The sequence below is a fragment of the Micropterus dolomieu genome, linkage group LG09, assembly GCF_021292245.1.
Source record: "Micropterus dolomieu isolate WLL.071019.BEF.003 ecotype Adirondacks linkage group LG09, ASM2129224v1, whole genome shotgun sequence".
NCBI lineage: Eukaryota > Metazoa > Chordata > Actinopteri > Centrarchiformes > Centrarchidae > Micropterus > Micropterus dolomieu.
Window position 1 is genome coordinate 25513305 of NC_060158.1, and position 26591 is coordinate 25539895.

At 40.9% G+C, this 26591-nt stretch overlaps 2 protein-coding genes across 2 annotated transcripts; one reads left to right on the forward strand and one right to left on the reverse strand.

Moving 5' to 3' along the window:
* The first annotated feature begins 1035 nt into the window (after nt 1-1035).
* Nucleotides 1036-3978, forward strand: tbxta (T-box transcription factor Ta). Its single transcript, XM_046059261.1, has 8 exons — nt 1036-1220; nt 1566-1830; nt 2217-2351; nt 2455-2516; nt 2605-2666; nt 2927-3100; nt 3196-3316; nt 3720-3978. Exons 1-8 carry the CDS (start codon nt 1036-1038, stop codon nt 3976-3978), a joined length of 1263 nt encoding a protein of 420 aa, XP_045915217.1.
* Nucleotides 3979-14141: 10163 nt separating this feature from the next.
* On the reverse strand, nt 14142-19835 carry nudc (nudC nuclear distribution protein). Its single transcript, XM_046059742.1, has 9 exons — nt 19486-19835; nt 18914-18991; nt 18589-18798; nt 18421-18501; nt 18201-18314; nt 16428-16622; nt 16240-16323; nt 16017-16135; nt 14142-14463 (listed from the first exon to the last, which is right to left on the reverse strand). The coding sequence occupies exons 1-9, from the start codon at nt 19558-19560 to the stop codon at nt 14412-14414; spliced, it is 1008 nt and encodes a 335-aa protein (XP_045915698.1). The 5' UTR covers nt 19561-19835; the 3' UTR covers nt 14142-14411.
* Between the last annotated feature and the right edge of the window lie 6756 nt (nt 19836-26591).

The window sequence follows — 26591 nt, forward strand, 5'->3', positions numbered from 1 at the left end:
ATATGTATGTTCACTTTAAGAGGGAAAAAGGAGAGAATGGCCACTATAAGAGTGGGAGCATCACTGGTGAGCACAGACAAAGCAAAAGAGGGCAGCGACCTTTTTGAGAAATAAAAGCACAGCATTCAGTGCCAGTGTTGCCACATACAGTTCAGGGACCTCTGTCTCATATGTATGCCTATAAACATGATCCCATTTGGAAGTGTTGCTGGCTGACATCAGAATTCTCCACAACTTCTGGATTAGTAAATTAATGTTTCTGTTCAAATAAGAGAAACAGCCTCTGCCTCCAGCTGGCTGAAATATTTAATATCAGAGGCGCAGAGGGGGTCATGCAGGCGCATTATGCAAATCCCGGCATCACTTGTGGGCCGTCCACACTTTGGCACAACAGGAACACAGAGTCTGCCCTAATGGCCCATACTCAGTAAACACAAGCCCTCTCCCATGTGGATTTGAGACAACAAAAGATTAGCACTATTTGCAAATATACAACTGAGTTCAAAGGCACGGCTCTCTTCCCTCGCTTCCCTTCTTTTGTTTGAACGCACAGCTTTGAATGTGTAGGGCATCAAATGCAACAGACTGATAGATTTGTAGGTATCAAACTATAAATCCCAAACTTTCACCCCAACAGCATTCCAATAGCAAAGTCCTCAAAAGTCTATAAAAGTGTTTTTAAAAATGCAGAGTTTTGAGTAGAGTTTGGTTTATGAAAGCACATGTCAAGCTAAATATAAAGGTTGATTTTTTTTAAATCAATTATAAATATCTGCTATATTGTAGAGAGAGGTTCACCTTGGTGTGGGGGTGGCGTCTGGAGACGTTGAACCCGGTCAGAGAGGCTAGTTGTGTGCGCACAAACCACGCCCCACCTCCCCATGAGGTCCCTGAGGGCCCTTAAATGATGCGGCCTCGGGATTTAGAAAGCAGTATCACTCGGGCCTTCTCTCTCTCTGCCAGCGGCTGTCTCAGAGTCAGTGAGCCCCTGTCCTTAACGTCTCGGATTTAGGTCTATCTACACTGCTTGGAAATATGACTTCTTCCAACCCTGACCAGCGCCTGGAGCATCTCCTCAGCGCCGTGGAGAGCGAGTTCCAGAAGGGCAGCGAGAAGGGAGACGCGTCCGAGAGGGATATTAAGCTGACGCTGGATGATGCAGACTTGTGGACCAAGTTCAAAGAGTTAACCAACGAGATGATTGTCACCAAAACTGGAAGGTAGGCTCAATGAAGCAGCAACCTGTGGGGAGGCCGGTGGTGGGGTCTTTTGCGCACAAACCAGGCACTTTTTACGCTCTGTTTACGCACGGGTGTTTTTTTATGTGAAGAGTGTAATTTAGTGTGTATAAATGTTCTACATTTTAAAAAGTCTACGGCAGGTTTTTATTTGATATCAATCAGGCTCACACATGCACAAGTGTTCTGTCAAAAGGGCAGCCCCTGAGGCCTTAGAGGCCTTGGGAGGTGTGTGAAGAAGGTAACGGATATTTGCTTATGTGAAATAAAACAGTGCGCTCGCAAAGTAAATACATTCTAACAAATACCATCCTTGTTGATTTCCAGGAGGATGTTTCCGGTGCTCAGGGCCAGCGTTAGCGGCCTGGACCCCAACGCCATGTACTCGGTGCTGCTGGATTTTGTGGCCGCGGACAACAACCGGTGGAAATACGTGAACGGGGAGTGGGTCCCCGGTGGGAAACCGGAGCCCCAAAGCCCCAGCTGCGTCTACATCCACCCGGACTCCCCCAACTTCGGAGCGCACTGGATGAAAGCGCCCGTCTCCTTCAGCAAAGTGAAACTCTCCAATAAACTCAACGGGGGCGGACAGGTGAGAGATGATCAGCCAAGGTTATCATTAATTGTGGTGATATGAAAAAGTTTCAGCTTTATTAGGCCTAAAAATAACGGGACGATATATAGTTTATAGAAGCTTTTATTATTTTTTATGTTCTTTCACATTTAAATATGTCACTGGTAGACTTATATGAAATATACTCGTTTCGAAAAAATACACTAGTTTTAGAAACTGTGGATCATTAATATCAAGAGAAAGACACTTAATTCAAGGGAATAGTGTGATTTTCACAGGACATCTTTACTGCTAGATCTTTACTTGTCCTGAGAAAAATACTTAATTGAGTGGGTGAAACAGTAGCCCTGCTGTATTATAATGATATATAGTAATATTAGGCTATTTGGATTATTTTTCCATAGATCATGCTGAATTCTCTGCACAAATACGAGCCAAGGATTCACATTGTGAAGGTTGGAGGCATCCAGAAGATGATCAGCAGCCAGTCTTTCCCCGAAACACAGTTCATTGCGGTCACTGCTTACCAGAATGAAGAGGTCAGTTGTGCATGGAGAATGTGCATATACATGAAACCTTATTAACACTAACTTGTCCTGAAAATTAATTCCAATGCTAACAGCTGTCCTGCCCTTCTCACAGATTACTGCTCTGAAGATAAAGCACAATCCCTTTGCTAAAGCCTTCTTGGATGCCAAAGAAAGGTATAGGCTTCAACCTCAAACCATTCCCCAAATGAACATGCCAGCGTTCTGACAGCACAGCATCTGATGTTGTTGTTTTTGATTGCAGGAGCGACCATAAAGATGTCCCTGATCACAGTGTGGACAACCAACAGTCTGGCTACTCTCAGCGTGAGTTCCGCTAGTTTCTACATTTCTGAACAGTCTGAATAATGTTCACAAGAAAACAGCAAATTACTTCTGCTGGAAGGAGTTTTGTGCATGGAAGCATTTGTAGAGAAATCTCTCTTTTGCTCAACAAAGAGGAGAGTGTTTCAAGTAAAAATGTTATGGTTACAGCGACAGAGCACCTGAAACTGCTTTATGTTTTTTTCTCACAGAGATCTGTGATATGTTATATGACTATATTTTTGTTTTGTTTGATCCTATAGTTGGAGGTTGGTTCCTCCCTGGCCAGAGTCCTATCTGCCCCAGCAGCAGCCCTCCTCAGTTCAGTGGCACGGGAGGTCACTCCTCCGGCTCCTACTGCGAGCGCTATTCCAGCCTGAGGAGCCACAGAGCAGCCCCGTACCCCAGCCACTACACCCACCGTGCCTCCAGCACAAGTAAGACCCCACTCAAACCATACATATATATTTTTCTTCTTCTTAATATTATGTTAGGAATTGGCATTAATATGCGGTCTGTACCTCACTTTTAGACAACTACATGGACAACTCTTCAGGGACTCTTGCCCATGACAGCTGGTCTGCTCTTCAGATCCCCAACTCCACAGGCATGGGCACTCTGTCCCACACCACCAACTCCACATCTAATTCCAGGTAAGACTGCTTAACCAGTACTTTACATTTCCAATTATAAAGGTGTAGACTGTCAGGCGTTCTTGCTCTACGTTTCATTTAAGCTGAATTAAATCAGCCTCAAAAAACCTTCTCAACTTTGATTTGTCTAGTTTTATCTGGGTGTAAGAGGCTGTTTGTGCTTATTAGTTAATGCGATTCAGTGTCAGTGATGTTGGCCTCCAGGTTCGATGTCAGAGCCTTTTCTATACCCCCCTGTCCCACACTATTAAGCACCCAGGCGTCTTCTCTTGTCAGTATAGGCACAGAGGAAAACTGGGTACATGTTAAGGGCTTGGATAAAACCCTCTGTTTTGGAGTAGACATTATCAAGTCTCACCAAAATAATAAAATCCACCAACCCTCTTGTCTCTCTTGTCCACAGTCAGTACCCCAGCCTGTGGTCAGTAGCCGGCACCACCCTCACCCCTTCAGGCTCGGCCTCAGGCTCCATACCTGGAGGTTTGACCTCCCAGTTCCTGAGGGGCTCCTCCTACACGGGCCTGACCTCCTCGCTGCCCGTCTCCTCTCCCTCCTCCATGTATGACCCCAGCCTGAGCGAGGTTGGGGTCGGGGAAGCCCAGTTCGAGAGCTCCATCGCCAGGCTGACCGCGTCCTGGGCGCCGGTGGCTCAGAGCTACTGAGCAGCAGCTTAAACTTCCAACGTCCCTGAAGGAGCAGGACTAAAGACATACATGAAAGGTTCTGGAGAAGATGTGGAAATCACAAGTCCTGCAAGGATCCCTTTTGGCTCCAGTTTGTGAAAAAGCTTAGATGATTCATTCCAGGGCCTCTGATTTAAATAACACTTAGGCTAAAGTTAGGCTGGAGTCATTCTGAACAAACTTGATGTGCAAAGACAATCATCTCCTTCCATGTTGGACAATATCATACCTTAGAATATTAAGCCTTAGAATAGCTGCACGGTCAGAACTCCTTCTTTGCTCTTAGTAATTCCCAACATGCTTATTACACATTTATAACATGTTTACTACACCTATTTTTAAATCTCCTTTAGCGCCAAACAACCAAACTCAACTGAAAAATCCTTGATATTTTTGTTTTTATTCTTAAATATATAAGATGACATGGTTCTGCTAACATAAATGTGTATATGTGTGTAAATAGAATAAATTAACGTCCAGTGTTTTCCAAATGAATATGCCTTTTCTGATTGCAATAAACGTCCCAAGATCGGACGGAGAGACACAAGTGCCTTCTGCATCCTGGCAGGGTTTTGTCAGGCCTAAAGACCCCCAGCCCTCCCCCCGCACAAACACGTGTACATAACTATCTATTTGTATTTGAACTCACTGTGAGTTTTATTTATGTCATTTAATAATAAATTAAAATTGTTTGTTTTCTCAAAAATGGGTTTCATCTCGTCTTTTTGGTGTACACTCTCTACCTTGTAAAATGTACTGAACTCCAGGAATGTATTGTTTCTTAGCTTTAAGCTTGTTTTTTTCTCCCCCAAAACAAAGCTTTTAACACGCAGAGAAAAAGAAAAAGCATCAAACACTTTGTACATTAACAATAATCCTGTAAGAAATCATGTGATCTGTAAGGTCAAAGGGGAAACAAGGGCCTCTGTGGTATAATCAGTAAGAAAACTGTCTTTCAAGCATTCAACTTAAAATAACATTTCATATATTCTCATTTTGAATCTGAAGGTTTTGCCTTGAGGTGTAACTCTCACATTACCCTCGTGCAACAAACCCCTCTCACCAAACTTTCAGCCCCGCGATATGAACCTTCTTTAAATAACGGCTTCCGCACAGCTACGCTAAGTGAATGTGGCTTCTCTGACATGTAATTGAAATGACAAAGAGATGGAGAAGTGTCCAGTTTAAGAAATCTGTCGGGGTACATTTCCACCGCTGGCACCCTTTTGTTACAATCTGCGTTATGGTGCGACGTACGGCTAACACATTCAGATCTGCATGTGACGAAAATCAAAGGTACTGAATACGGACCCAAAATGCTAACACCTGGGATTGAATGCAGTGAACTAACATATTCACAATATTAGCACGTCTATTGCTCCAAAGCCAGCTTTGCATTACTAGCAGGAACATGGTGGACACAAACCAAGCTCAATTTACCAAATGTCCAGTTTGCGCAACATGAATTTAACCACCTTTCTATAATGAGAAAAAGGTTCATGGCAAGATATATATAGTTATATGGTGTATAAGTTAGATGAAGAAACAATCTTTCAAGGAAGAAGTCATTCAAAAGGCTTTAAAACGCTGAAAAAAAAGGAATGGATTTTTGTCTGTAATGGTAAGTGGTTACATTTTGATCATTACTCACTTGAAGCCGTAGTTTACACAGCTGTGAATGCAACACTGTATAATGCATTAAATGTATCTCTAGTATTCTAAATCATTTACAATAACATACGTCACTGTAAGAGTGCATGAACACATAAAATGTAATTAAAATTATTTCATGGCTAATTTTAAACACCATGTCATATATAAATGTATTTGGTTTCACAGAAGAAGCTAAAAAAACATAAAATTAAATAAAAATAACGATAAGTATTTGCACTACTGTGGTCATTTGACAAGGAAAAACCAAAACAAAGGTAAAAACAGTCAAATATACTGTAAAAGTATTTTATGGTTGATTCAGCTCCATCCCCAGCTCATGTGCTCATGATGTCAGTGGTGTGATGTGTGTGTCAGGCCCACAGAGGTTTGGCCCCTGAACAGTGATGGAGTGGTCCTCACCGAGGTGCAAATGAAGGCTGGAGGGTCACGGTGCCACAGGCAAACAGTAATGAAGCAGCAACGTGACCTGCAGCTGGCGGGGCCTATCACAGAGGAGCAAAGGTCCCTCTCTGAAAACCTCCACTTTACTGCCTTCTCAAACGTATGAATGTATCGCCATTAGCTTGAACAAACTACAGTAGATGTCTTTGTTTATACTGTCAAATGAGATGTGGACTTCTGTGACAGACCACTTTCACTTCAGGCAAAATGAAATCTAAATATTCATTCAGATGAAATCACTGAGCGTTATTTTTTTTCATAGAAGAAGGCACTTGAGTCACCACATTATTAATGCAAGATCCGGTAGGCCAATAGGAACAACAAGTCTTTTTAGCAGACATATAAACAACAAACATACTAAAGTAACGTACAGGTATTCATTAAGCACAGTGTTATATCATTATTCTGCATTCGTAATATTATTTTTACAGGTGCACTGATGTTCAAGCAGGTTTTTAATGTTGCAGTTAATCGGGGACAGAGTCAGCCACTTAGGGCTCAAAAATTATGCCCAGACATTGTAATGTGCTTTTTAAAATTTTGACATTAAAATAGAAATGCAGCTGATATTTGTGTTGATTTTTGTTAGCACTTTGTTTGTAATAAATAAACGTGCAGCACCTTTTGGTCACCGCCACCTTTTTCCGGCTAAAATAACATACCCAAAATAAATCAGTAATATCTCCTCAACTATTTGTCCTAGATGCATGATTCTGGTTTTCTTTGAAAGGTCAGAAGCCAAGGAATATAAATCCATTATAATTAACATATTTATTTTACTATTACAGACAAAATGGAGATGCAGTAAAGAAAACATGATTTTCATTTTCCTGGTAAAAAAAAAACGATGTTTTAATGCTATAATAATAATAATAATACACCTGGAATGCAATTGTAACTGTAAATTTGAAGAAAATAAACTAAAATACAACTTCTAGCATACTTTTTTTTTTTTTTAAATATACCAGGCGAATGCCCATGTTTTGGCAACATTTACTGTTTAAATGTTGACTTTTATTTGGAGCTATCTTTAAAACACTATTTCTGTCCATACAACCACGTTCCAAATAACATAAAGTTTCCAAAATATTGATAAAAGCAGTGAATATTAATCAATATTCCTGTGACCGAAAGCACACCCATGCTTTACAGGCGTGTAGCATGAGAACGGAACATCCCACAGTGACGGGGGGACATCAATCGATCCGGATTGAGCAGACCTTGATTGGATGTCTATGTAGCTACTATGGGTCGGCTACCAGACCACGAAAAAGGCCGTGTGCTCCAAAGTATGTATATTGGCGCGTTTGTTGTTACTTTTATCCTGCTAATTAGTCTGTAATTTTGGTGATTTGAGTGATGTGAGCTATTCAGCTGATAGAGATAACCAGATGCTTATAACTGCAGCCATGTACAGTGATGTTGTGATACAGGCTTATTTAGATGCTTGGTGTTTGACGTGTTTTTGGTATGGATAAAAATGGTTGGTTTGAGCTTCTAGCTGAGCCTCCTAGCTTCACAAAGGTATGTAGCATGGATAGTGTGATGCAATAGTAGTTTCAGACATTAATTTCATGAATTTTCCATTTGCATTTAGCGCAAAAAATCGCATGCTGCCCCCAGTACAGGGGGCGTCAGGGCACAAGAGGTTTTAATTTAGAGCTTTTAATAAGTAAAATGAAAAAAGTTTGCCCAGAGCACAGAATGTGCTAGGTATTAGGTATTATGTTTTGCAAAATCTTAATTAGCTACAAACTTAAAGCTTGGATAGTTGGAGAACTAACTAGTGAGTTAACGGGCAGGTAGCAAATAATTTCATTCGGCTTGTGACAGCCACTGATACTGGATTTTACATAAAGCACAGAGCACATGCTGTTAGTATGTAAAGATAATTTCAACAAATATAAGAAAATAAGTGCTTCTGAAAAATTTGCCAACCCTAGCTTTAACTTTCTCTGAATTGTTGTGAAGTAGCAGTATAAAGTACCTACAATATACTACTTCTGTAAAGCTGCAATCAGTATTTTTTTACCCCTTTGGAGGCAGCGAAAAATGATGAAAACTAAACATCTGGCAAATGATCCCCGTAAGTGGAGAAAGTGCTACAAAACAACATATCCAGCTGACACAAAGCGACATTAGCATTCATTTGGAGTCGTGATTCTGATCATCAAATGAAAGTAAGTTCAATATCCACTCTCCTTTTAGTTCTGTTTTGGTCTGTTTTTAGCTTAGCTTAGCTACAAAGGTCTGTACCAAGTTTCATTCCAACCCATCCAAGAGTTGTTGAGACATTTTAGTCTGTACCGATGTTGTGGACTGAACGACCAACTGACAGACACAGACCTGATGCTGCTAAGTAATGAGTAAATGAAGATACTCTTAACATAGAAAGTGTTATGCTCAGTCTTGCTCTTAAAGGGGAACTCCACCTCCATCTGTAGATGATGCCTTTTGAGATAATCAACATCAGAATCATCCAGTTGCAGGTAGGTCAAAGCTTAATTAACAAAGTGGTGAGAAGAAAATATATATGGATTTATATCAGGATAACATCATATTTAAAAGAATAACACACACAAGTTGTTATTTTTTTCCATATGTGTACAGTACTGTATATATCTGTATATATATATCTGGACACTGTCACTGACAATGTCTTACTAGGCATTTCTCATATATTATATAGTTTCTATTCTCATGTCTTCAGTATTTGATCCACTGGTCCAATGAACAATTCACATTATTTTTAGCCAGTATTTGCGGATCCTATTGGACCATCACTAAAATGTTACACCGTGTGTCTACAATTCCTACCAGATATAGTACAGTGAATATCGCCTTGAGGTACTTTTCATTATAGCTATTATTCATAGAATTGGAGTTTGAAAGTTTGAAAATGACTCGTTATGTTCAATAAACAATAAAAGCCAGAAATAAGAGTCACTGAGCCGCTGTGTTTATCTTCAGTGTGTGTGTATGTTTATGGGCAGTTATCCAGACCTAGTGGGGAGGATGTTTGCTGATGGTCTTTGCTCAGTCTGGAGCGATAAACAGGTCCTGCTGGGCACAGAGCCATCTATGCCCTCTCTCTTATGGTGTGTGTGTGTGTGTGTGTGTGTGTGTGTTGATCTGAGGATCCTGAGCTGACTGAAGCTTTTGTCCTCCCAAGATGGCTGATCTGCTCTGTACACCCCAGCCTGCAGCCTGTGTTGGCCTTCACTAATTGACAATTGGAGTTTGACTTTGCACACTGGCCTCCTCTCCACCCCTCGAAGTGTGTGTTCCAAATACGCTTTACAGAGTGTGCCCAGCACCCAGGTGTGGAGAACGGAGCACTCTAAACAACAGATGCAGATGTTAGGTTGGGCCACTGTTGCCTCATTGTGACTGGACTAATTAGTTTTAGTTGTAGAAGAGATGTAGTGTATACTTTCTGTTTTAGTAACAGAATTGGAGTTTTTTTAATTGTATGAACAAAGTATATCAATTATTGAAGGAAGGAATGGACATCCAGTCAGGGACTGTAGTTAGACATATGAAGAGGAGGCCAGCCTCCTGTCTCATCTCTGTCCTGTTGTCCCCTCACGTATCCCTCCACTTCCAGGAATAAGCCACCGAGCAGCCCTCTGCGGCCTCTGCAAACACCACGATTATGACGGCAAGTCACATTGTGCGAGGCCTTGCAGGAGATTTACGAGGGGCCAGCTGCCAAAAAACAAGTCGTCAAGTCTGGAACAGCGAGTCAGCGCAGTGGCAGGGAGATGTGTTTGCAGACCGCCTCCTTGTCCGCCCCAAAACCTCAACCCCGTCCCTCTGATGTCTGTGTGTCTTCGTTAATGAAGAAATTCTGGTACCTTGGTGAGACATTGCTCTCAGCTGAGCAGACTCCTCTGTGCCCTCAACCCCTGCACAGTCATACGGCCGCCCTTCCCATCTGCAATCCCATCAGCCCTCTGGCTTCGCCTCCCTTGCAGTTAATGCAACTACTAGAAGTTGGGCTACTACAATGATCCCCAGAATACTTGCATCTTATTTGTTTTTTTTTCCCAGTGCATTTTAAGCACGGTGATAACATTTCTGGGAACAAATGTGGTAACAACTGATAGCTGACAACTTCTCTTTTGTCAGTGTGATTATAAGTCACAGGTTGCCATGATGCTTAGAGGCAACTCTGGTCTTGAATAGTATTTTTTTTTCTCTCAGATACATTTCTGGAAGATTCCAATGAATTCCACTTTCATGATGAACACATTAAGATCAAATTTGAAGATATTTTTCAACCCAGAGTTTTGCAGGCTGACTGCACACAACTGATACTGCCAAATTTGAGACACAAAACTGACCTGAATTTATGTATTTCCTTATAAATTGACCATTAGCTTCCAGGCTAATGCAACGCTTTGACGCTCTGTCTCACTCTGTCTCCTTCCCTCTTCCCTCTGGGTTTTTGCAAATTTCACGTAACTCTCATGGACGCAAACAATTGGCACAGTCAGAAAGCAGAAGGGATACATTTTATCCAACACAACCTAAGCCCGAAGCTTTACACAAGAAAATGACCCCAAACTGACCTGAAACCTGCTACTTTGCTCGGACCCCTGAGGTTCAGACCTGGCGGCAGAAATCTTGCAGATACCACCGTGTTTTAGATATTCTCCCTAATTCCAAACTGTCACTGTCGCATTGAAGAAACAGAAAACAGAAAACAATAAATACACTGTTGTTGCATGGTAATGTAGTGCAGATGTTTCACACCAAGCTGCATTTACAACTACATTATGATGCAGTAATGATGCAACTGAACTAATAGAAAGAGCAGAGAAATAAATGGAAACCAATGGCTGCTTGGAACAAAGAATATATTTAAAGCTGCTCAAGTCAATATTATTCTATGAACAATGAATGAAATGACTTTGGGTAATGTGATAGATTGAAATAAATTCCAATACTGCAGTTCTCCTCAGCTGTAGAAAGAATTTTAGCATACTGTAGAACTTCAATTAGTAGCCCTGGCTTCTAGCCCCTCGCCCTGCAGAAACTATATAGGACAGGCCTCTAACCCCTTTCACACAAAACTCTTGCCCAGCAAAGATGGGAAATAAGCTACTATCAAATTGTTTACTTCAACCTTCTGAATATTACTTGTATAACAATTTGGCTGTTTTTGTCTCACTTGTTTACCATATCGGTAAATCTGAATTGTTTCCATAAAATTAACTGAACAACTGATTTGTGGAGAATCTAATCGATTTAACGATTTGTAGCATGTCCATATTGACAAACGTTTAAACATTCATATTGTAACTCAATTATTTGCTCAACCCCTCAGCCTGTTTTTATTTTCCATTTAACTCTTTTAACCCTGATTGTACACTGCACTGTAACTTTTATTATGTTTTAATGTGTATTTTTTCAATTTCCCTATGTAGATATAGAAGGAAATACTGGACTACTGTCAGATGTCCAGAAACACAACATTTTCTTTTTTCCTTGTGAAAAATAAAAACTGGATTCTTTTAACGCCGCAGTATCAGAAAAATCATTATTTGGGTGAATTGCTCACAGAATTCTACATATGAATTCCCTGTTTGGTAACATACATGGTGAACTGCACACTGTAATCAGCAGCTCAGTCTTGCAAAAACACTATTGTCCCGTATCGATGAGACAGATGTCCGAGGAGTGTTTTTGAACTACATGAGCAATTTCACACATTAGGAGGACTTGCTAGCCAGCATAAGCTAATGTATGTTTCCTCCGGTCACCACAGTGATGGTGATAGCCTCTCACCATCCTGACAGGCCAGTCCAGTTAGCTGTGGACAGTCACACAAGCAGAAAAGACTTGTAAGCAAACTGGTCCTCACTGAAGTAACATTTAGCAGAGGTGCATGATATCCAGTGTGGTCTGAGTGAGAAACTGTGTCTTTCACTCATTGGTAGCAACATGCTGATTATCCTCAGGGTTCAGGCGACATGTCACTCACCACATTCACACAAGTCACAAACGGTACCATTTGAAAAGATAAATTACTGTATATGAATGTGTCAGGATGATAATTACAAGTAACTTCACATCATTTTGATGAAAGTAAACAGTAAAGATCCTTACATTTCACTTCCGCTCGCAAACATAAAGGACATCGCCACTGATTTTACACACAAAGTCTGTTTACATGTGTGTTTGTGAAAAAAAAAAAGTTGTATGAAGTCTTTCTAGGCTCCAGAGGGAGCTGTGTGAAATCTGATTAGCATCAGATGGTGTTGTTGGTCATTTGAAAACACCAAAAACTGAGGTTGTTGAATTAGAAATAAAAGGTATGTTAACAGAGCTCTGTAGCCCGCTCCTCATCTTTGCTCGAGGCTACATTAGCCGCTATCAGCAGAATGCACCCAAATCACCCACTGAACTGTTGGCAGCCACGTTGCATAGTGGGTAAGGTAGGCGCCAGGTTTTGACAAGAACGAACAATGAGTGGAGTAACCATCCATCTGATAATGTTATTAGGAGCTCAATGCTAAAACAAATTTAGTGTTTTTGACATTATTTATGGTCAGATTTCCCCCCCAGCAAGATTTAATGTATTTATATTCAGTAATCATCTCTCTTTATAGTAGGCTTGTTTTTATTTGTAATCACGGATTCACCGGATTCAAACTGCCTATGGTCGCACCAGAGAATCACTGGACATGATGCATGCATGTAATCCAGCATTACTGTTTTAAATCCTGTCTCACTGATATCACTGTTAACTGTTTTCCTACTGCTGCTGATTAGTGACTGTACAATATAATATTGGCCATAACCTTAAGCCATATGCATAACTCACGTAGAACTTAGAACAGTGGTTCTCTAAGTGGGGTCCGGGAATTTGAGGGAGTTCCAGAGGGTCCCCAGCAAAAGCGGGAATAATTTCTTGGCACTATGATTGCATCCATGTGTAACATAATGACAGGATGCCACGGTTCCATCGACTTTATGTAATAAAACATCCAAAAGCAAAAAACCTATCAGATGCTGGACCCTGGGACAAAGTCAAAAGGGGGTCCATGGTCTAAATTGTATCAGTTTAGGGGTCCTTCACATGAAAAAGAACCACTGACTTAGATTAGGGTGGTTTTGGCTTTTCAGCTGCTGCCTAAGCAATTACCCTGCCCCCCCCCCCCTTTGCAGTTAAATTGTCATTGTTTCATTAATTTATACAGCACATCACATTGCAGTTATTTTAACCTGTTAAAAGCTAATTCCACACAAACAACTTCATTCAAAAATCATTTCTGCAGAATAACACATCACTGAGTGGACCATGGTCATATATCTTCCCTATGCATATGTGATTACTCATATATATAGAATTACTTCAGAGCTGCTCTTAAAGGTTAATCACTTCACTCCAAGTATAAGGCACTTGGTGTATGAGTCATTCTCCACTTTAGTTCTCCTATATCAATTCTTCAGAACACTCAAGTGTAATTTTACAAATTAGATAAAAACTAAGCAAAAAATATCCTGAGTTACTCACTTAAAGCTATGAGATAAACTCATTTCCTCAAGGAGATCATTTTCTACAACTTATTGCATATAAATGATGCAGGATAACGCTCAACCTCCCAAAAGCAGTCTTTACTTTTAAAGAAAACACTGCCCCCTTGTGGTTGAAAAACTAAAAATATTTTTTGCCTGGGCATAGATAATTATATCTTGTTTTTCATTGGTACAGAATATAAATTAAGAGCAAATTTTGACGATTTCAATGGAAGGAATCAGAACCATGCACAGCGGCTCCACATCAGGACTTCCAGTATTATGCAATTAACCTGCAGGGTGACAACCTTGTTCTCATTGTAGGCCAGTAGCCTTTGGATGAGATCCAAACAGAATACACCTGCTGAGTTCATCAACCCTGGCGGCTGGTAAAAATCACTGGTCTTGGCCATGAACTCTTCAAGGTTACCAACTTGCAAATTCACAGCCAGTAAAAAGGCTAAGAATTACAATTAACAATATAACCACTCGGGAATCGCTTTGATTTTATATTCATTTATTTAAAAAAAATCCAGACACATCTTTAAATATTGAGAGGACATGCAAAGGGAGAATTGTGGGCACTGCAGTCATCCACCTTATCATGGCAAAAACAAAACGCATGAGCCTACGCACTTAAGACATGTTAGTCAACTAAACCGTGTCCAGTATCAGGAGTACAGATGTTGGTTGGTGCCCGACAGTGCCTCCGATATGATTTACATGAATCATAACGCAGATTCTACAGGTGAACCTGACAACAGCCAGTCTCAGCTGAACTTGGCTTTAGAGAAATCCATCTCTGGGTGCTGCGCCATGAACCTGCAGAGACAGATGTCAGAGTCACAAACAAGAAAACACGTGCTCAAAGCAAGATGCAGCCAGTCTTAATTCAAATCATATTCCCAACTACTTTAATACCGAATCATTTCAATATCACAATGAATTGTTTTTTCAGGATATGAGCAATTCCTCGTCTCATTTAGATATACTTTTTCTAAATGACAGACTGGTGTTGGTGGATGTCACTTTTGTTTTCTCATCTATTTCTCCACATGTCTAATAGTTTCTTTAATCTTTTTAAAATATTCATGACACCTCTGAGATGACACCATCAGACAGCACATTTGATTGGACAGACACAATGTCAACTTTGTTTCAATAGAACAACTGTGAGCACAGCGATCTTGACTACAGGTCATGGTGGTCATCTCAGCAGCAGACATGTTTCCTGAGGTCTGAACTGAGAGCAGGAGGAAGGCCGGCCATTTACAACCAAACAGGGATAAGAGAGCGTCCTCCACAGCTCTGACATGTTCTGAACAATCTTGTCACATTATGTTCACAAGGTTAATACAACCCTGCATTTTAAGCATGGAGTTGTAGCAGTTCTTTAATATGCAAATTAAAACGGCACACTGGTGTTTTTTAGTTTAGCCCTATTGCCATGGCATTTTGAGATAACTGGCTTCGGCCGATACCTGCACTCACGAGTATATAAACTAAAAATGTCTGCAGACACATCTGTGTGGAGCCTTGTCAGTGTGGCTGCAGTGGAGCGAGGTTATCGTTCTCCCTGGTGAGTTCTGGGAAGGTGATGAAAGTTTGTTTGGAGCTCACCCAGTCACCACCTTCTTTTCTAAATGTCAGCAGATCTAATCTAAAACCATTACTGGCTAGCGTTAAATATCTTATTGTTAATTTGTAGAGAATCATGGAGCTGTACAGTCACTAAAATAAAATTTATTTTCAATTTCAAATTCCATCTAAAACAACACGTTACTGGTCAAGAAAACCATGTATATTAGTTTGTTCTCTGCATGGAATAAACAGGTTTTATTTGATATCTGAATTATGTACCGGCCATCGGCTGCCCCGCTTTCTAAATATCAGCTATTTGTAGTCAATGGGCTAAAACATGCAAAACCACAGTAATACCTTTAAAGCTCTCAAAAACTCACTTGGATCATCTGGAAGCCCTGTAGTCTAAATGAGGTTCCCTATTAGTATTGTACTTGAGTTACCATGTAACACCATCAGAGAGGGAAATTTAAACAAAAGATAATACGCCAGTTGCTACTGATTGAGAGTGAAAGATTACAACTGGTCATGTGTCTATTTGAACAAAGTCACGTCTGCACACGACACACCATCCTCCATCACTAACAGTTACAGCAGGTGAGCTTGGCCTTGTGCAGAAATAGCCAACACAGAGGGCAAAACTAGACAGGCAGCTTTCAAATGCACTCAGAAGATCTTTATACATCATAAAGCTTCTGTCAAACTGACTGTGGATACAGTATACCCAATAAAACACCAAATATGTCAGCTGACAGCGAACGAAAAGATTTTTATAGCCAACACCAGAGACTTACTTTTTAAGAATGTCTTGTTTCTTCTGCTCTTCAGATGTAGGCAGGCCCATTGATTTCTGCCGTTGGTCATACATCATCTTCTCCACCATACCACGCGTCTCTCCATCCAGGTCTGACAGCTGCTCAGCAGGAAAAACACACAGTGAGGGTGGGGCAGGATATGGTAATGCAGATGTACAGGAGGAAGAACACAGCTAAAGGCTTAAAAATTTCCACCCCTTACCTTGGAGTTCTCTGGACAGACTTTCTTGGTGTTAATTTCTGGATCTGTGGTAACAATCCTGCTCCACCACTCCATTTTATTTATCTGAAATGACAGAATATGAATCGGGCTCATCAACTCAGCAGGAATTTCTCTCTCTTCATCACACATAATTTGTTTACATAAACCCGCACACACTCTGTTCTTACCTTTTCCAGGTGGACTGTAACAACTTTGCCGTCGTCGATGAGCCAGGAGCTTTCCTCTACCTTCACCTCGTTGTAAAGCTGGCCGTCAATAACAGGAGGGTGTCCCTTCAGGCCGACCTTGATGGAGCGTCGCTGGATGTCCACCACTACATCTCTCCCCTTAATGCGGAACTTCACATCGAAAGGCACAGCCAGCTGAAGGAGGACATTAAAATTTATATTTGATATTAGATCCAGTTTTATTCACGGTCACACGTAAAAGATTCGCCCGCTGCTGCACTGGATCTAGGCAGATAAAGGATGCCATCATACCAACAGCTCTTCTGGAAGCTTCACATTTGTTGATTGGGTTCATTTATGTACAAACATGCTTCGACAAGTCACCCATGGATGAACGGTGACAGATACATTTACTAAACGTAGCCAATTACATATTACACAATGATTTAAACATCTGCAGAAATCTGTGTGCGCCACAAATAAAGCCACTTGTCAAAGAAAAACCAGTGTTTCTCTGTGAAACCTCTTTAGTAACGGATATAAAAAATTTATGTTGTCTTGTGGAGAAAAAGGTGTTACCATTCAAAAAAAGCTGTAGCCCCGATTTTCTGTACAACCTGTAAATAAAGTGCAACGCCCACATGGTGATTGATGTGACCTCTGAGCACACACTGGACATGCCCCAATCAAAAGAAAAAAAAAAAGAGTGTGGTCTTACATACAAAAGAATGGGTTATGGTGTTTTGACACACGTCATCCGCTGCTGGTGTGTGTGGCAGCTACAGTCGATGTTTTAATAAAAAAACATTGATTATAGAAGTGAAAATGTGAAAGGGATCGCTCGTAGTGATAAACGAACAGAGACTTATCTTCTGATTCTGCAGCTCCCCTCGGCTTTAAGCAGCTTTATAGAGAATATCAGCTCATTGTTTAGCTGTCCACCTGCAACCTTACTGTTTTAGTTCACTCTCACTGCTCTCATAGCGTCGTTTTCAGCCGAAGGAGGCAGCTGTTTTCAGCAAATAAAATTACATTTAGCCCCAATAAGTAGACAGACAAAGCTAGCGCTTAGATGGTGAATATTTAGCTGCCAGATATTGCCCTCAGAGTGAATATTGGACTTACATTATTAATTCGGACACAAACACCACCCAATGCTGAATGTGTAAATAAGCAACTGTTTCCTAACAAGTTCACCATATCAATGCAAAAGGTGTTTCTTGTTGTTTCCGTTGCCCCCAAGTGACCAAAAACCCAGATATTGCCGGTTTAAGAGAGAAATGCTTTTACAAACAAGCACATAACCTCCCTTTGAAGAACGAGCTATAGGGCAACATTGCTAGGGTTCTGAATTCCACCAGCCATTCTGCATAACAAGGCCTTTCCTGCCCAGTAAAGGGTGTGTGCAAATACTACTGATGACATTCAAGTGAACACCGCGATCTTTCAACATCTTTGAAAAAAATAAAAATAAAATCAGGCAAAAGTCTGAATAAAAATATGAAAACATGTCATGTTAAATATGGGAAGTAGTGGGCAGACAAGTGGTGCAGGCGGCAAGCACTTGCTCATCACAATAGAGGTCTACATACAAGTCTGAACATCTAGACCTGTTATTACAGAAAATGAGGAGAGGGTCTATATCGCGATATGCTGCTGACTCGAGGGTCACCTTCTCTGAGAGGCTTAGTAAACACAAACTGGTGAAGCAGAAGAATTCCACAGAGATGATCAAGTATCAAAGCATTATCCTGAAGTCATAGAGGCACTCACATCAACTTCAGACAGGGTCTGTGTCCACTTGTAGTTTGGCAGGTCAGCTCCGTTTCCTGCATTAGGCTTCAGTTTGTCTTTGTCCTTCTCATCCTCCTCTCCTTCTGAGTCAGACTGGGGAAATGGGAATTGGTGTGAGTACGTCGGCAGAACCAGATTTTGCTGCTCATCAGCACCGAACTCTTCATCATTTCACGCTGTCTAACTGTTGTGCACTCACCCCCTTCTCTTTTTCTGCTTTGTCAGATGACTTTTCTGCATTTGTTGTTACATCCACCATTTTCTCCTCTTCTTTCTTTTTCTAAAACAGATTACACAAAATAAATACATCGACTATTCATAACAAAATTACTGCAGTTTTTTTTATTATAACAGAGCAACATTTTACCTTGTCAAGTTCAGACTGAAGTTTCTCTGCTTCTTCGTCAGTCAGCTCCTGAATTCTGGGGACGTCGTCACTTTTCTTCTTCCTCTCTTCCTCTGCTAGCTTGGCAGCTCGTTCGGCTTTCTCTTTCTTTTCCTTCTCCTGTTTCATCTGCCTCTCTTTGTGGGCCTTCTGCGCTAGCTTATTGTGGTGGGCAAAAGCATCTTTGACTAGCTGAAAGAAAGCGAAAGAGAGTCATGAGGGATAAGTGGGGGTGTGCCTCTCACTGCATACTACAATAGGTAGACTCGCATGTCACAGAAGCTCCAGATACAGAAGCACTGCTCACCTTCTCTGGAGCACCTGACTCGGCACCGGTGAAGAAATCGGTTTTGCGGCGGAGGAAGCTGAAAAATGTGTTTACCAACTGTGGAGAGAAAAATAGCCTGTCAGTAATTCCATCCAACAAGTTATGACTTTCATTTGCACTTGATTGGCATGACTACGTGTGACATTTGACGTCACCCAAACATGACCCAGCATCTCAGTGCTCACGTTACAACTGTATAATGACTACTCACAACTTCTTCTTCCAGTAAAATACAACCTCTAGAAAATGAGTTTAACGAGAACTAAATTGTAACGTTATTCTACAGCTGTTTAGTGCTACTTTGTTAGTCACATGTGTGCCGAATTCGAGGAGCAGCCCACCTATTAAAGACGAAAGGTTAGGCTGTCCAGCAAATAAGCATATTGATAATGAGAACAGCATTTGCCAAAACCTGTACAACAGCTGACAACATTTGCCTTTTCGGTATGTGAAACCATCCATTCGAGATGTGCCTACTAGCTTACAGGCTAACTGCGTTAGCTTCAACATTAGCACGATAGCTGTAGTTTGTTAGCAACACACTGAGTTACCTCTTGTACCCCTCCTTCGTGCTGTTGCGCCATAACAAGCAGCATGCCGTCATACTTCTCTTCATCATCACCCATACTTGTGGATTAATGAAAAGATTGAATAAACTGCTAGCGGTGAAATGACAAGGGAAAAGTTGAGTTAGCGACAATGTGAGGCCCGTAGTCACGTTACTCACTTCCTGGAAACAAACTCCGCCTACGATTGTTTTGACCAATTGGAAGAATATATTTTAAATGACAGGCGAGATATCAAATAAAGTGAGAGTATTGTGTCAGAGCGGGACTGAGGCGTCCAGGAAGAAGGAGAATTTTCTAGAGAGGGAGAGAAAAAATATTTTACAGTTGCCCTCCTGAGTTCACAGGTTCATAGAAACAATGTAGTGGACATTTATAATATTACATAGCATAAATCCAGGATACTATACCTGCTGCATTAAATAGAGAAAACGCTGATGTGCTTCTGGCCACACCAATCACTGATTTTACAACAGGTGTTTTCCATCATCTGTTACACACAAAGCACCGACTAGGGATAGGGATACCAAACTTTTAAACCTCAATATGATACTTTTTGTTACATTTTTATGATACCAATACTGATCATTTCTTAAATGGGTATGTACAAAATAATAGTAATTTTTAGATTAATAGTTTAAGAGGTTTAATCAAGCACAAAATCAAACATTTGTGTGGGTTAGGTGCTTTTCTTTTTCATTTAAAGTCATTTAAAGATGTCACCTAGGGCTTTCAGAACTTGTGATGAGCATTTGTTTTTTACTTTCATAGGCAAAATATTCAAAATTAAACCACAAATGAATGATAATGAAAATAATCACTAACCGCAGCACAATTCTAATCAGTAAACGTTACGCTAACGTTGCTATGTGGCTGTGTTTTAATGTTTTAATGACCGGTCCGTTTGTTTTGGAGAGGAGACGACCTCCGAGGTAATTTGGCTTCCCGTAGAACCCTGTCAGGTCAAGTTGAGCGGACCCAGAACAACTCTCATCAGCTGTTAGCTGTAAACACTAACAAGACTAAAGTTACTGTACGGCTGTGTTAAAACTATAGCACAACATCACTGCAGTGTAATAACGTTATGCTTTATTAAATGTCACATAATAAATAAAATAGGTATAATGTCAGTCCAGTGACTGTTACCTGACAGCCGACCTACCTCGCATTCTCTGGCGCTGGCAGTAACTCAAGCTGCCGAGTGAACGAAACCCTGAGCAGGACCCCCCCCTCTCTGACCCCTCAACTGCACTCATGATCTGTCAAGAGGACGTGAGCCACCTCTTCCAAAGACAGAAGATCAGGAAGGCTCCTGGTCCAGACGGTGTGTCCCTATCTACGCAGACCAGATAGCCCCCATCTTCACTCAGATCTTCAACAGTTCACTGGAGCTGTGTGAAGTTCCCTCCTGCTTCAAACACTCAACAATTATCCCGGTCCCCAAAAACCCTCCATCTCTGGATTAAATGACTACAGACCTGTCACCCTGACATCTGTAGTCATGAAATCCTTTGAAAGACTGGTGTTGGCCCACCTGAAGGACATTACAGGCCCCTTGCTGGACCCCCAGCAGTTTACCTACAGGGCCAACAGGTCAGTGGATGATGCTGTCAGTTTGGGACTGGATTACATCCTGCAACACCTCGACTCTACAGGGACTTGCAAGGATCCTGTTTGTGGACTTCAGCTCGGCGTTCAACACCATCATCCCGGACATCACACCAAACTCACCCAGCTCACTGTGCCAGCCTCTACCTGTCAGTGGATCACAAACTTCCTGGCTGACAGGAGTCAGCAGGTGAGGCTGGGAAACATCACATCCAGCACCCGGACTATCAGCACTGGCGCCCCCCAGGGGTGTGTGCTCTCCCCACTGCTCTTCTCCCTCTACACCAACGACTGCACCTCAAGAGACCCATCTGTCAGACTCCTGAAGTTTGATAGATGGGTCACCATCAGACAACACAACGGTCATCTGCCTCATCCGGGACGGTGACGAGTCGGCCTACAGACGCGAGGTTAATCAGCTGGCTCTCTGGTGCGGTCAGAACAACCTTGAGCTTAACACGCTCAAAACTGTAGAGATGACCGCGGACTTCAGGAGGACCCCCCCCCCCACTCTGCCCCCCATCACCATACACAACAGCCCTGTGTCTGCTGTGGAATCCTTCAGGTTTCTGGGTTCCACTATATCCCAGGACCTGAAGTGGGAGCCCAACACTGACACCATCATCAAGAAGGCCCAGCAGAGGATGTACTTCCTGCGCCAGCTCAGGAAGCTCAACCTGTGTAAGGAGCTGCTGATCAACTTTAACACAGCCATCATCCAGTCTGTCCTCTGCACGTCCATCACTGTCTGGTTTGGATCTGCCACCACCAGAAAGGACAGGAGCAGACTACAACGGATAGTCAGGACTGCAGAAAAGATCAACAGACTAAGGAACAGTTTCTTCCCACAAGCCATCACTCTGATGAACAGCTGATTTCTAACCCACAGTGTCAGGAACTATTCCTGTGCAATAATCCAGTAACTCTCTTATCAGCCACCTGTTTACTGGTTACCACTTATTATTTATTCACCATTCAACAGACTTTACTACTTACTAGGGCTGACCCCGAATAGTTGAAGATTTGATGCTTCGATTGGCGGAGCCTGATTCAACTGTCAATCTCACAGTCAAAGCTTCGCAGCAAAACAAGGATCATGCCATTTTGGCCATAAGGGGGTGCTCAACAGATTTCAATAAATGTTTTTAAAGTGCATAAATAAATCCAAAATTGCGTAAGTGCGCATGTGTAGGCATAGCATCTATGTGTGTAGTGACAGTGGAGGAACACGTTGATGAACTACATGGTTGTGGTTTTTGTTTAATGCTACTTCCTGTCCCCTGTGGTGAGGCTAAGAACCGCTAAAATGATGACACCTATGAGAGTACTATCATACACTTTTTTATATTTTAAATTATCACCAGCCACCTGAATTTTGTTTCCCATCCATAAATAAAGACATTTCCACCAGAAATTGGTGCAGAAAATGTCTCCAGAATTCAGTAATTTAAGGGTTTGGGGGAGGACTCCTTGACCCCCCACTGATATATTTAAACATTGTATATTTCTTCAAAATACTGGTAAAATATCTAGTCTTGTTCTCGTGACCCAAGTGTATCATAACACCCCCAATCTGAGCCTTTATGTCCCCACCACTTTTCAACACAAAGTGATACCCTTGTTGACAGCAATCAACAAACTTTTGAAATGTTGTTGTTCTGCATGAATAGTTACACGAATAGACAAGTTAGTACTTAGCAGTAACAAATCAGAGACTGACCACCATGTTCAGCATTTTTATTGAACAATAATTTAATAAATGAAAACAATACACAAAAATGAAACCGCTGTTTTGTCCAACTGTAATTAATATGGTAACTAGTAAGCTATATATGGCACCCATTTTTTGTGCAAATAAACCTTTCACAAAATATGTTTATTTCTTAGTTAACATTTCTTGGTGCAAGCTGTTTTTCATAACATATTTTATGTATTTATTTATTACAAATTATCTTTTTTAAAAGTGATGGGGACAAAATCAGCCATTTCAAAAAGTGGTGTGGACATATACCCATCGTCCCTAGTCTAAATGACACTTTTGACCACATCCAAAGTTTCAAAGTCTCAACATGGCCCCCTGGCCTGGTGGGTGACAGGGTGGTGTGTGTTAATAAATTCTGCAATCATGGCCGTAACCAGCTATGAGGTCACCGAGGTCCAGACCTTCGTAATTATATGTTGGATATAGCCTATCAATGAAATCATTCGAATAAAAACCATTGATAACTAGATCAATTTAAATGAAGGCTTTAGGGACATGGGGGCACAGTTGATTATATCTTTGCAACCCTCATTTTAATTTGAAAAACTCTTCCACGATCAGTGTTCACACTTGGGGAGACACATGAAAACATTGTATGCACAATAACTGAGAACACCACTGTTGGCAGAGTTTTGGGCAATACGTTTAGTGAATTTCCGAATGGGTAGGGGGAAGCGTCTCTGCTAATTTTCGTTCGCATAACTTTATATTTAAATCCACAGACACTGACAAGATCGTCCAGAATCTAATGTTAGCCTAATTATGTTCTGTATTCTTTTCCACATCAAAAAGGTCTCACACACAGTCCAGGTTCATACAGAGAAACTGTCTGGAGTGAAGCAGCCGTCCTCCAGATAAATCCTGCGCTCCATCAGCGTTTAAATTATTTCAGAAGTATGTTTCCTCTGTCCTGTGCCAATCCGTGCATCACACGAATGTAGCTCCTGTAATCGTGACATCATCCTCTGAATTCAGCACTAACCTGCTGTACTTTATGTTGTCAGTAACAATAGTGCAGACCTGTGATGAAAGATTAGATCTCCCTGGTTACACTACCTGATCATAGCTTGTGTCTCATTTTATTTTATGCAATTTAGTGAGCCAAGCAGTGGGGAGAAAGACCATGAAGTACAGCCTTTAGTTAGGGTGTCCCCTGCGCAGTTTAAGCTTTCACTGCGCAACGACACACACACACAGAAGAAGAGAGCAAAAGTTTGCTTTAATAAAATATTTTTTTGCCAACAGGTCTCTTTGTATGTATTTCCTTGAAAATCAATAGTTTGTGTGACTGTAGTGTATAATTTTGGTTGTGTTTAGGTGTATTTTTGGTATGAATCACCATAAATAACCTATTAAAAAAATAATAATCTGGACCTGCAATAGTCTGTGCAGAGACACACAGGAAGCGAACTTACCGGAACCCACTCAAACACATCTGCCTGCTTTCAGGAGTGTGGGGACTGACTCAATCTAAACCCACATCTAGTCATCACTGATTTACTTACTTCAACTCCTGTTACTGTCACAGGGCTTTTGGACGTGTTACCATACCATTGTTCAGACTTCAAACTGCAGTAAACTATGGCTGGAGACAGTAGAAGCATCACTGCTGCCCTTCAGCAGTATGTCCTAACCCTTATCTCTCAGTTTGATGTACAGCTGGGCTATGAGGAACCTCACGGGGTGGTTGTTCTCATTTACTGTGCCGGAGAGAGGCTTGGTGTAATTTCCATCACTACACTGCTAAGGAGGATTTTCAACATCAACGGAGCAGAGTAACAGGTCATGGTGACATCCGAGACAAGTGCTGCACTGTTGGTAAGTCTTTTCAAGACTCGCACCTCCTTTCAAGGACTGATCAATCTCACAAAACTTCGCAGTGATGCCATTTTGGTGATATGGGGGTGCTCAATGTGTGATTTTACATAGGACTACCATTTATTTCCCAATAAGTTAATATGCAGCCTATTACAATATACATTTCAACGTTTAATGCTGTAAATAAACACGTGAAAAGAATAAAACTTATTTATCTTAATTTATTTTAAAGTGCGAGGACTTGATGATTCTGATTTGAGTATGTAAATCCTTATTCGGGGGCAGCCCTAGTCAGTTGAATATAGTTGTGTGTAATTGAATACATTTAAATATTTGTTAATAGTATTTATTTATTAATAATCAATTTTAATTATGAAAAATTAGTATTAACCTGTGTTTTATACAGTAGCTATGTGTTTGCAATAGAATTTTAAATGTTACTCAGAAACCTACTTAGTCACTGGTAATAGGTTTGCAAAAACATGCACCTGTCAAGAAAAAACGCTTATAAAATATCTTGATAACCTGAGGTGGGTAAGCAACTTGTCTGAAGGTTAAACATTGTCTTTCAGCATGACTTTACTGAAATAATCCTAACAATCCTGTTTTTTTTTAATTTTCAGACTTGATTTTAACTCCGTTCGAAAGGCCCTGGCGCGGACTAGGAATCCAATGATAATGCTCTCTAACTACACAAGAAAATACACAGGCCGCGCGGTACTGGTGTGCACATCAAATGCTTCCATGTGACTCTGTCAATTAATAAAATTAAGTAAATAAATTTTGGTGATATTGGTCTGTTGTCAATACTATGCTGTAATCTGGGGTAATTTTTTTAGCTAACTAGTTAGGCTGGGTTGAGAGCTTTAATTAATAGCATCAGTGTTTTCATTGTTGGCTGTTGGTCTTTTTTTTCCTCTGAGAAACTTATTGAGAATCACAACCTGATCAAAACAGCTGCGGTAACTCTGAATTAATCAACTAGGGTAAGCTGCTGTCATTAACACTGTACTTCACTTTGATGCTGAGTAATAAACTTGCAGTCTATAAGGTAATAAACCAAGCCCACACCTAGCTAGTTAGACAGTTAGTAGGTAGCATGCGCAGCCTTGATAAGCTAGATAAATAATAGATGTTAGACTGGGGTTGCATTTCAATGTTGTAGCACTTTTTGCTAGCTAGAGTTCTCAAATTTTTATACAAAGTACCCACATTTGTTCACTACAAATGGCACAAATTCAATCCTCTACAAGAATCACAGACTTCGTGAGTTGATGTCAAATGCATTGTGTTCACTTGTTACAATCTACTCCAATACCGGGTTTGTAACAATAAGACAAAAGAAGCAAAAATAGATGCCACACTATGATATGATTCAAAAACAGCTAGTGATATAAAAGAACAATGTTTCTCTCTCACCATAACAGACTTAGTCTGATGATTCACGCGCATGTAGGTGTATTTGTGGGTTTCAGTGTGTGTATATTCTTAATCAGAGTCACGTAACTATTGTCTTATCTCTAATTGGTGGAATTGGTGTTGTTGCAACCATCGTCCGTCTCCCTATCTGATTTGGACCACATTTGAAAGTCAAATCCAAACTCCAAACAGTTTCCATGTGACTTGGGCTGTTCACACTGTTATAAAAAACCCCAGATCTGAGTCACATACGAGCAAAAAGGTTCAGTTTGGCCTGCAGTCTGAACGCAGCCGTAGTTGTGTGTAAAGCCACAACTAGATAGCTGATTCAGATTCATTACAATGAAATGAAGGGATGAAAGGGAATTTTGAAACAAAATTTGAAATGAACTGTTTTGTTTCTATATTTTCTATAATTTAAAACTGTGGGGCTCCGTAGCTTGTTTGTATCAGGTGAGTTTCAATACTTTGTTTGTGTAATTAA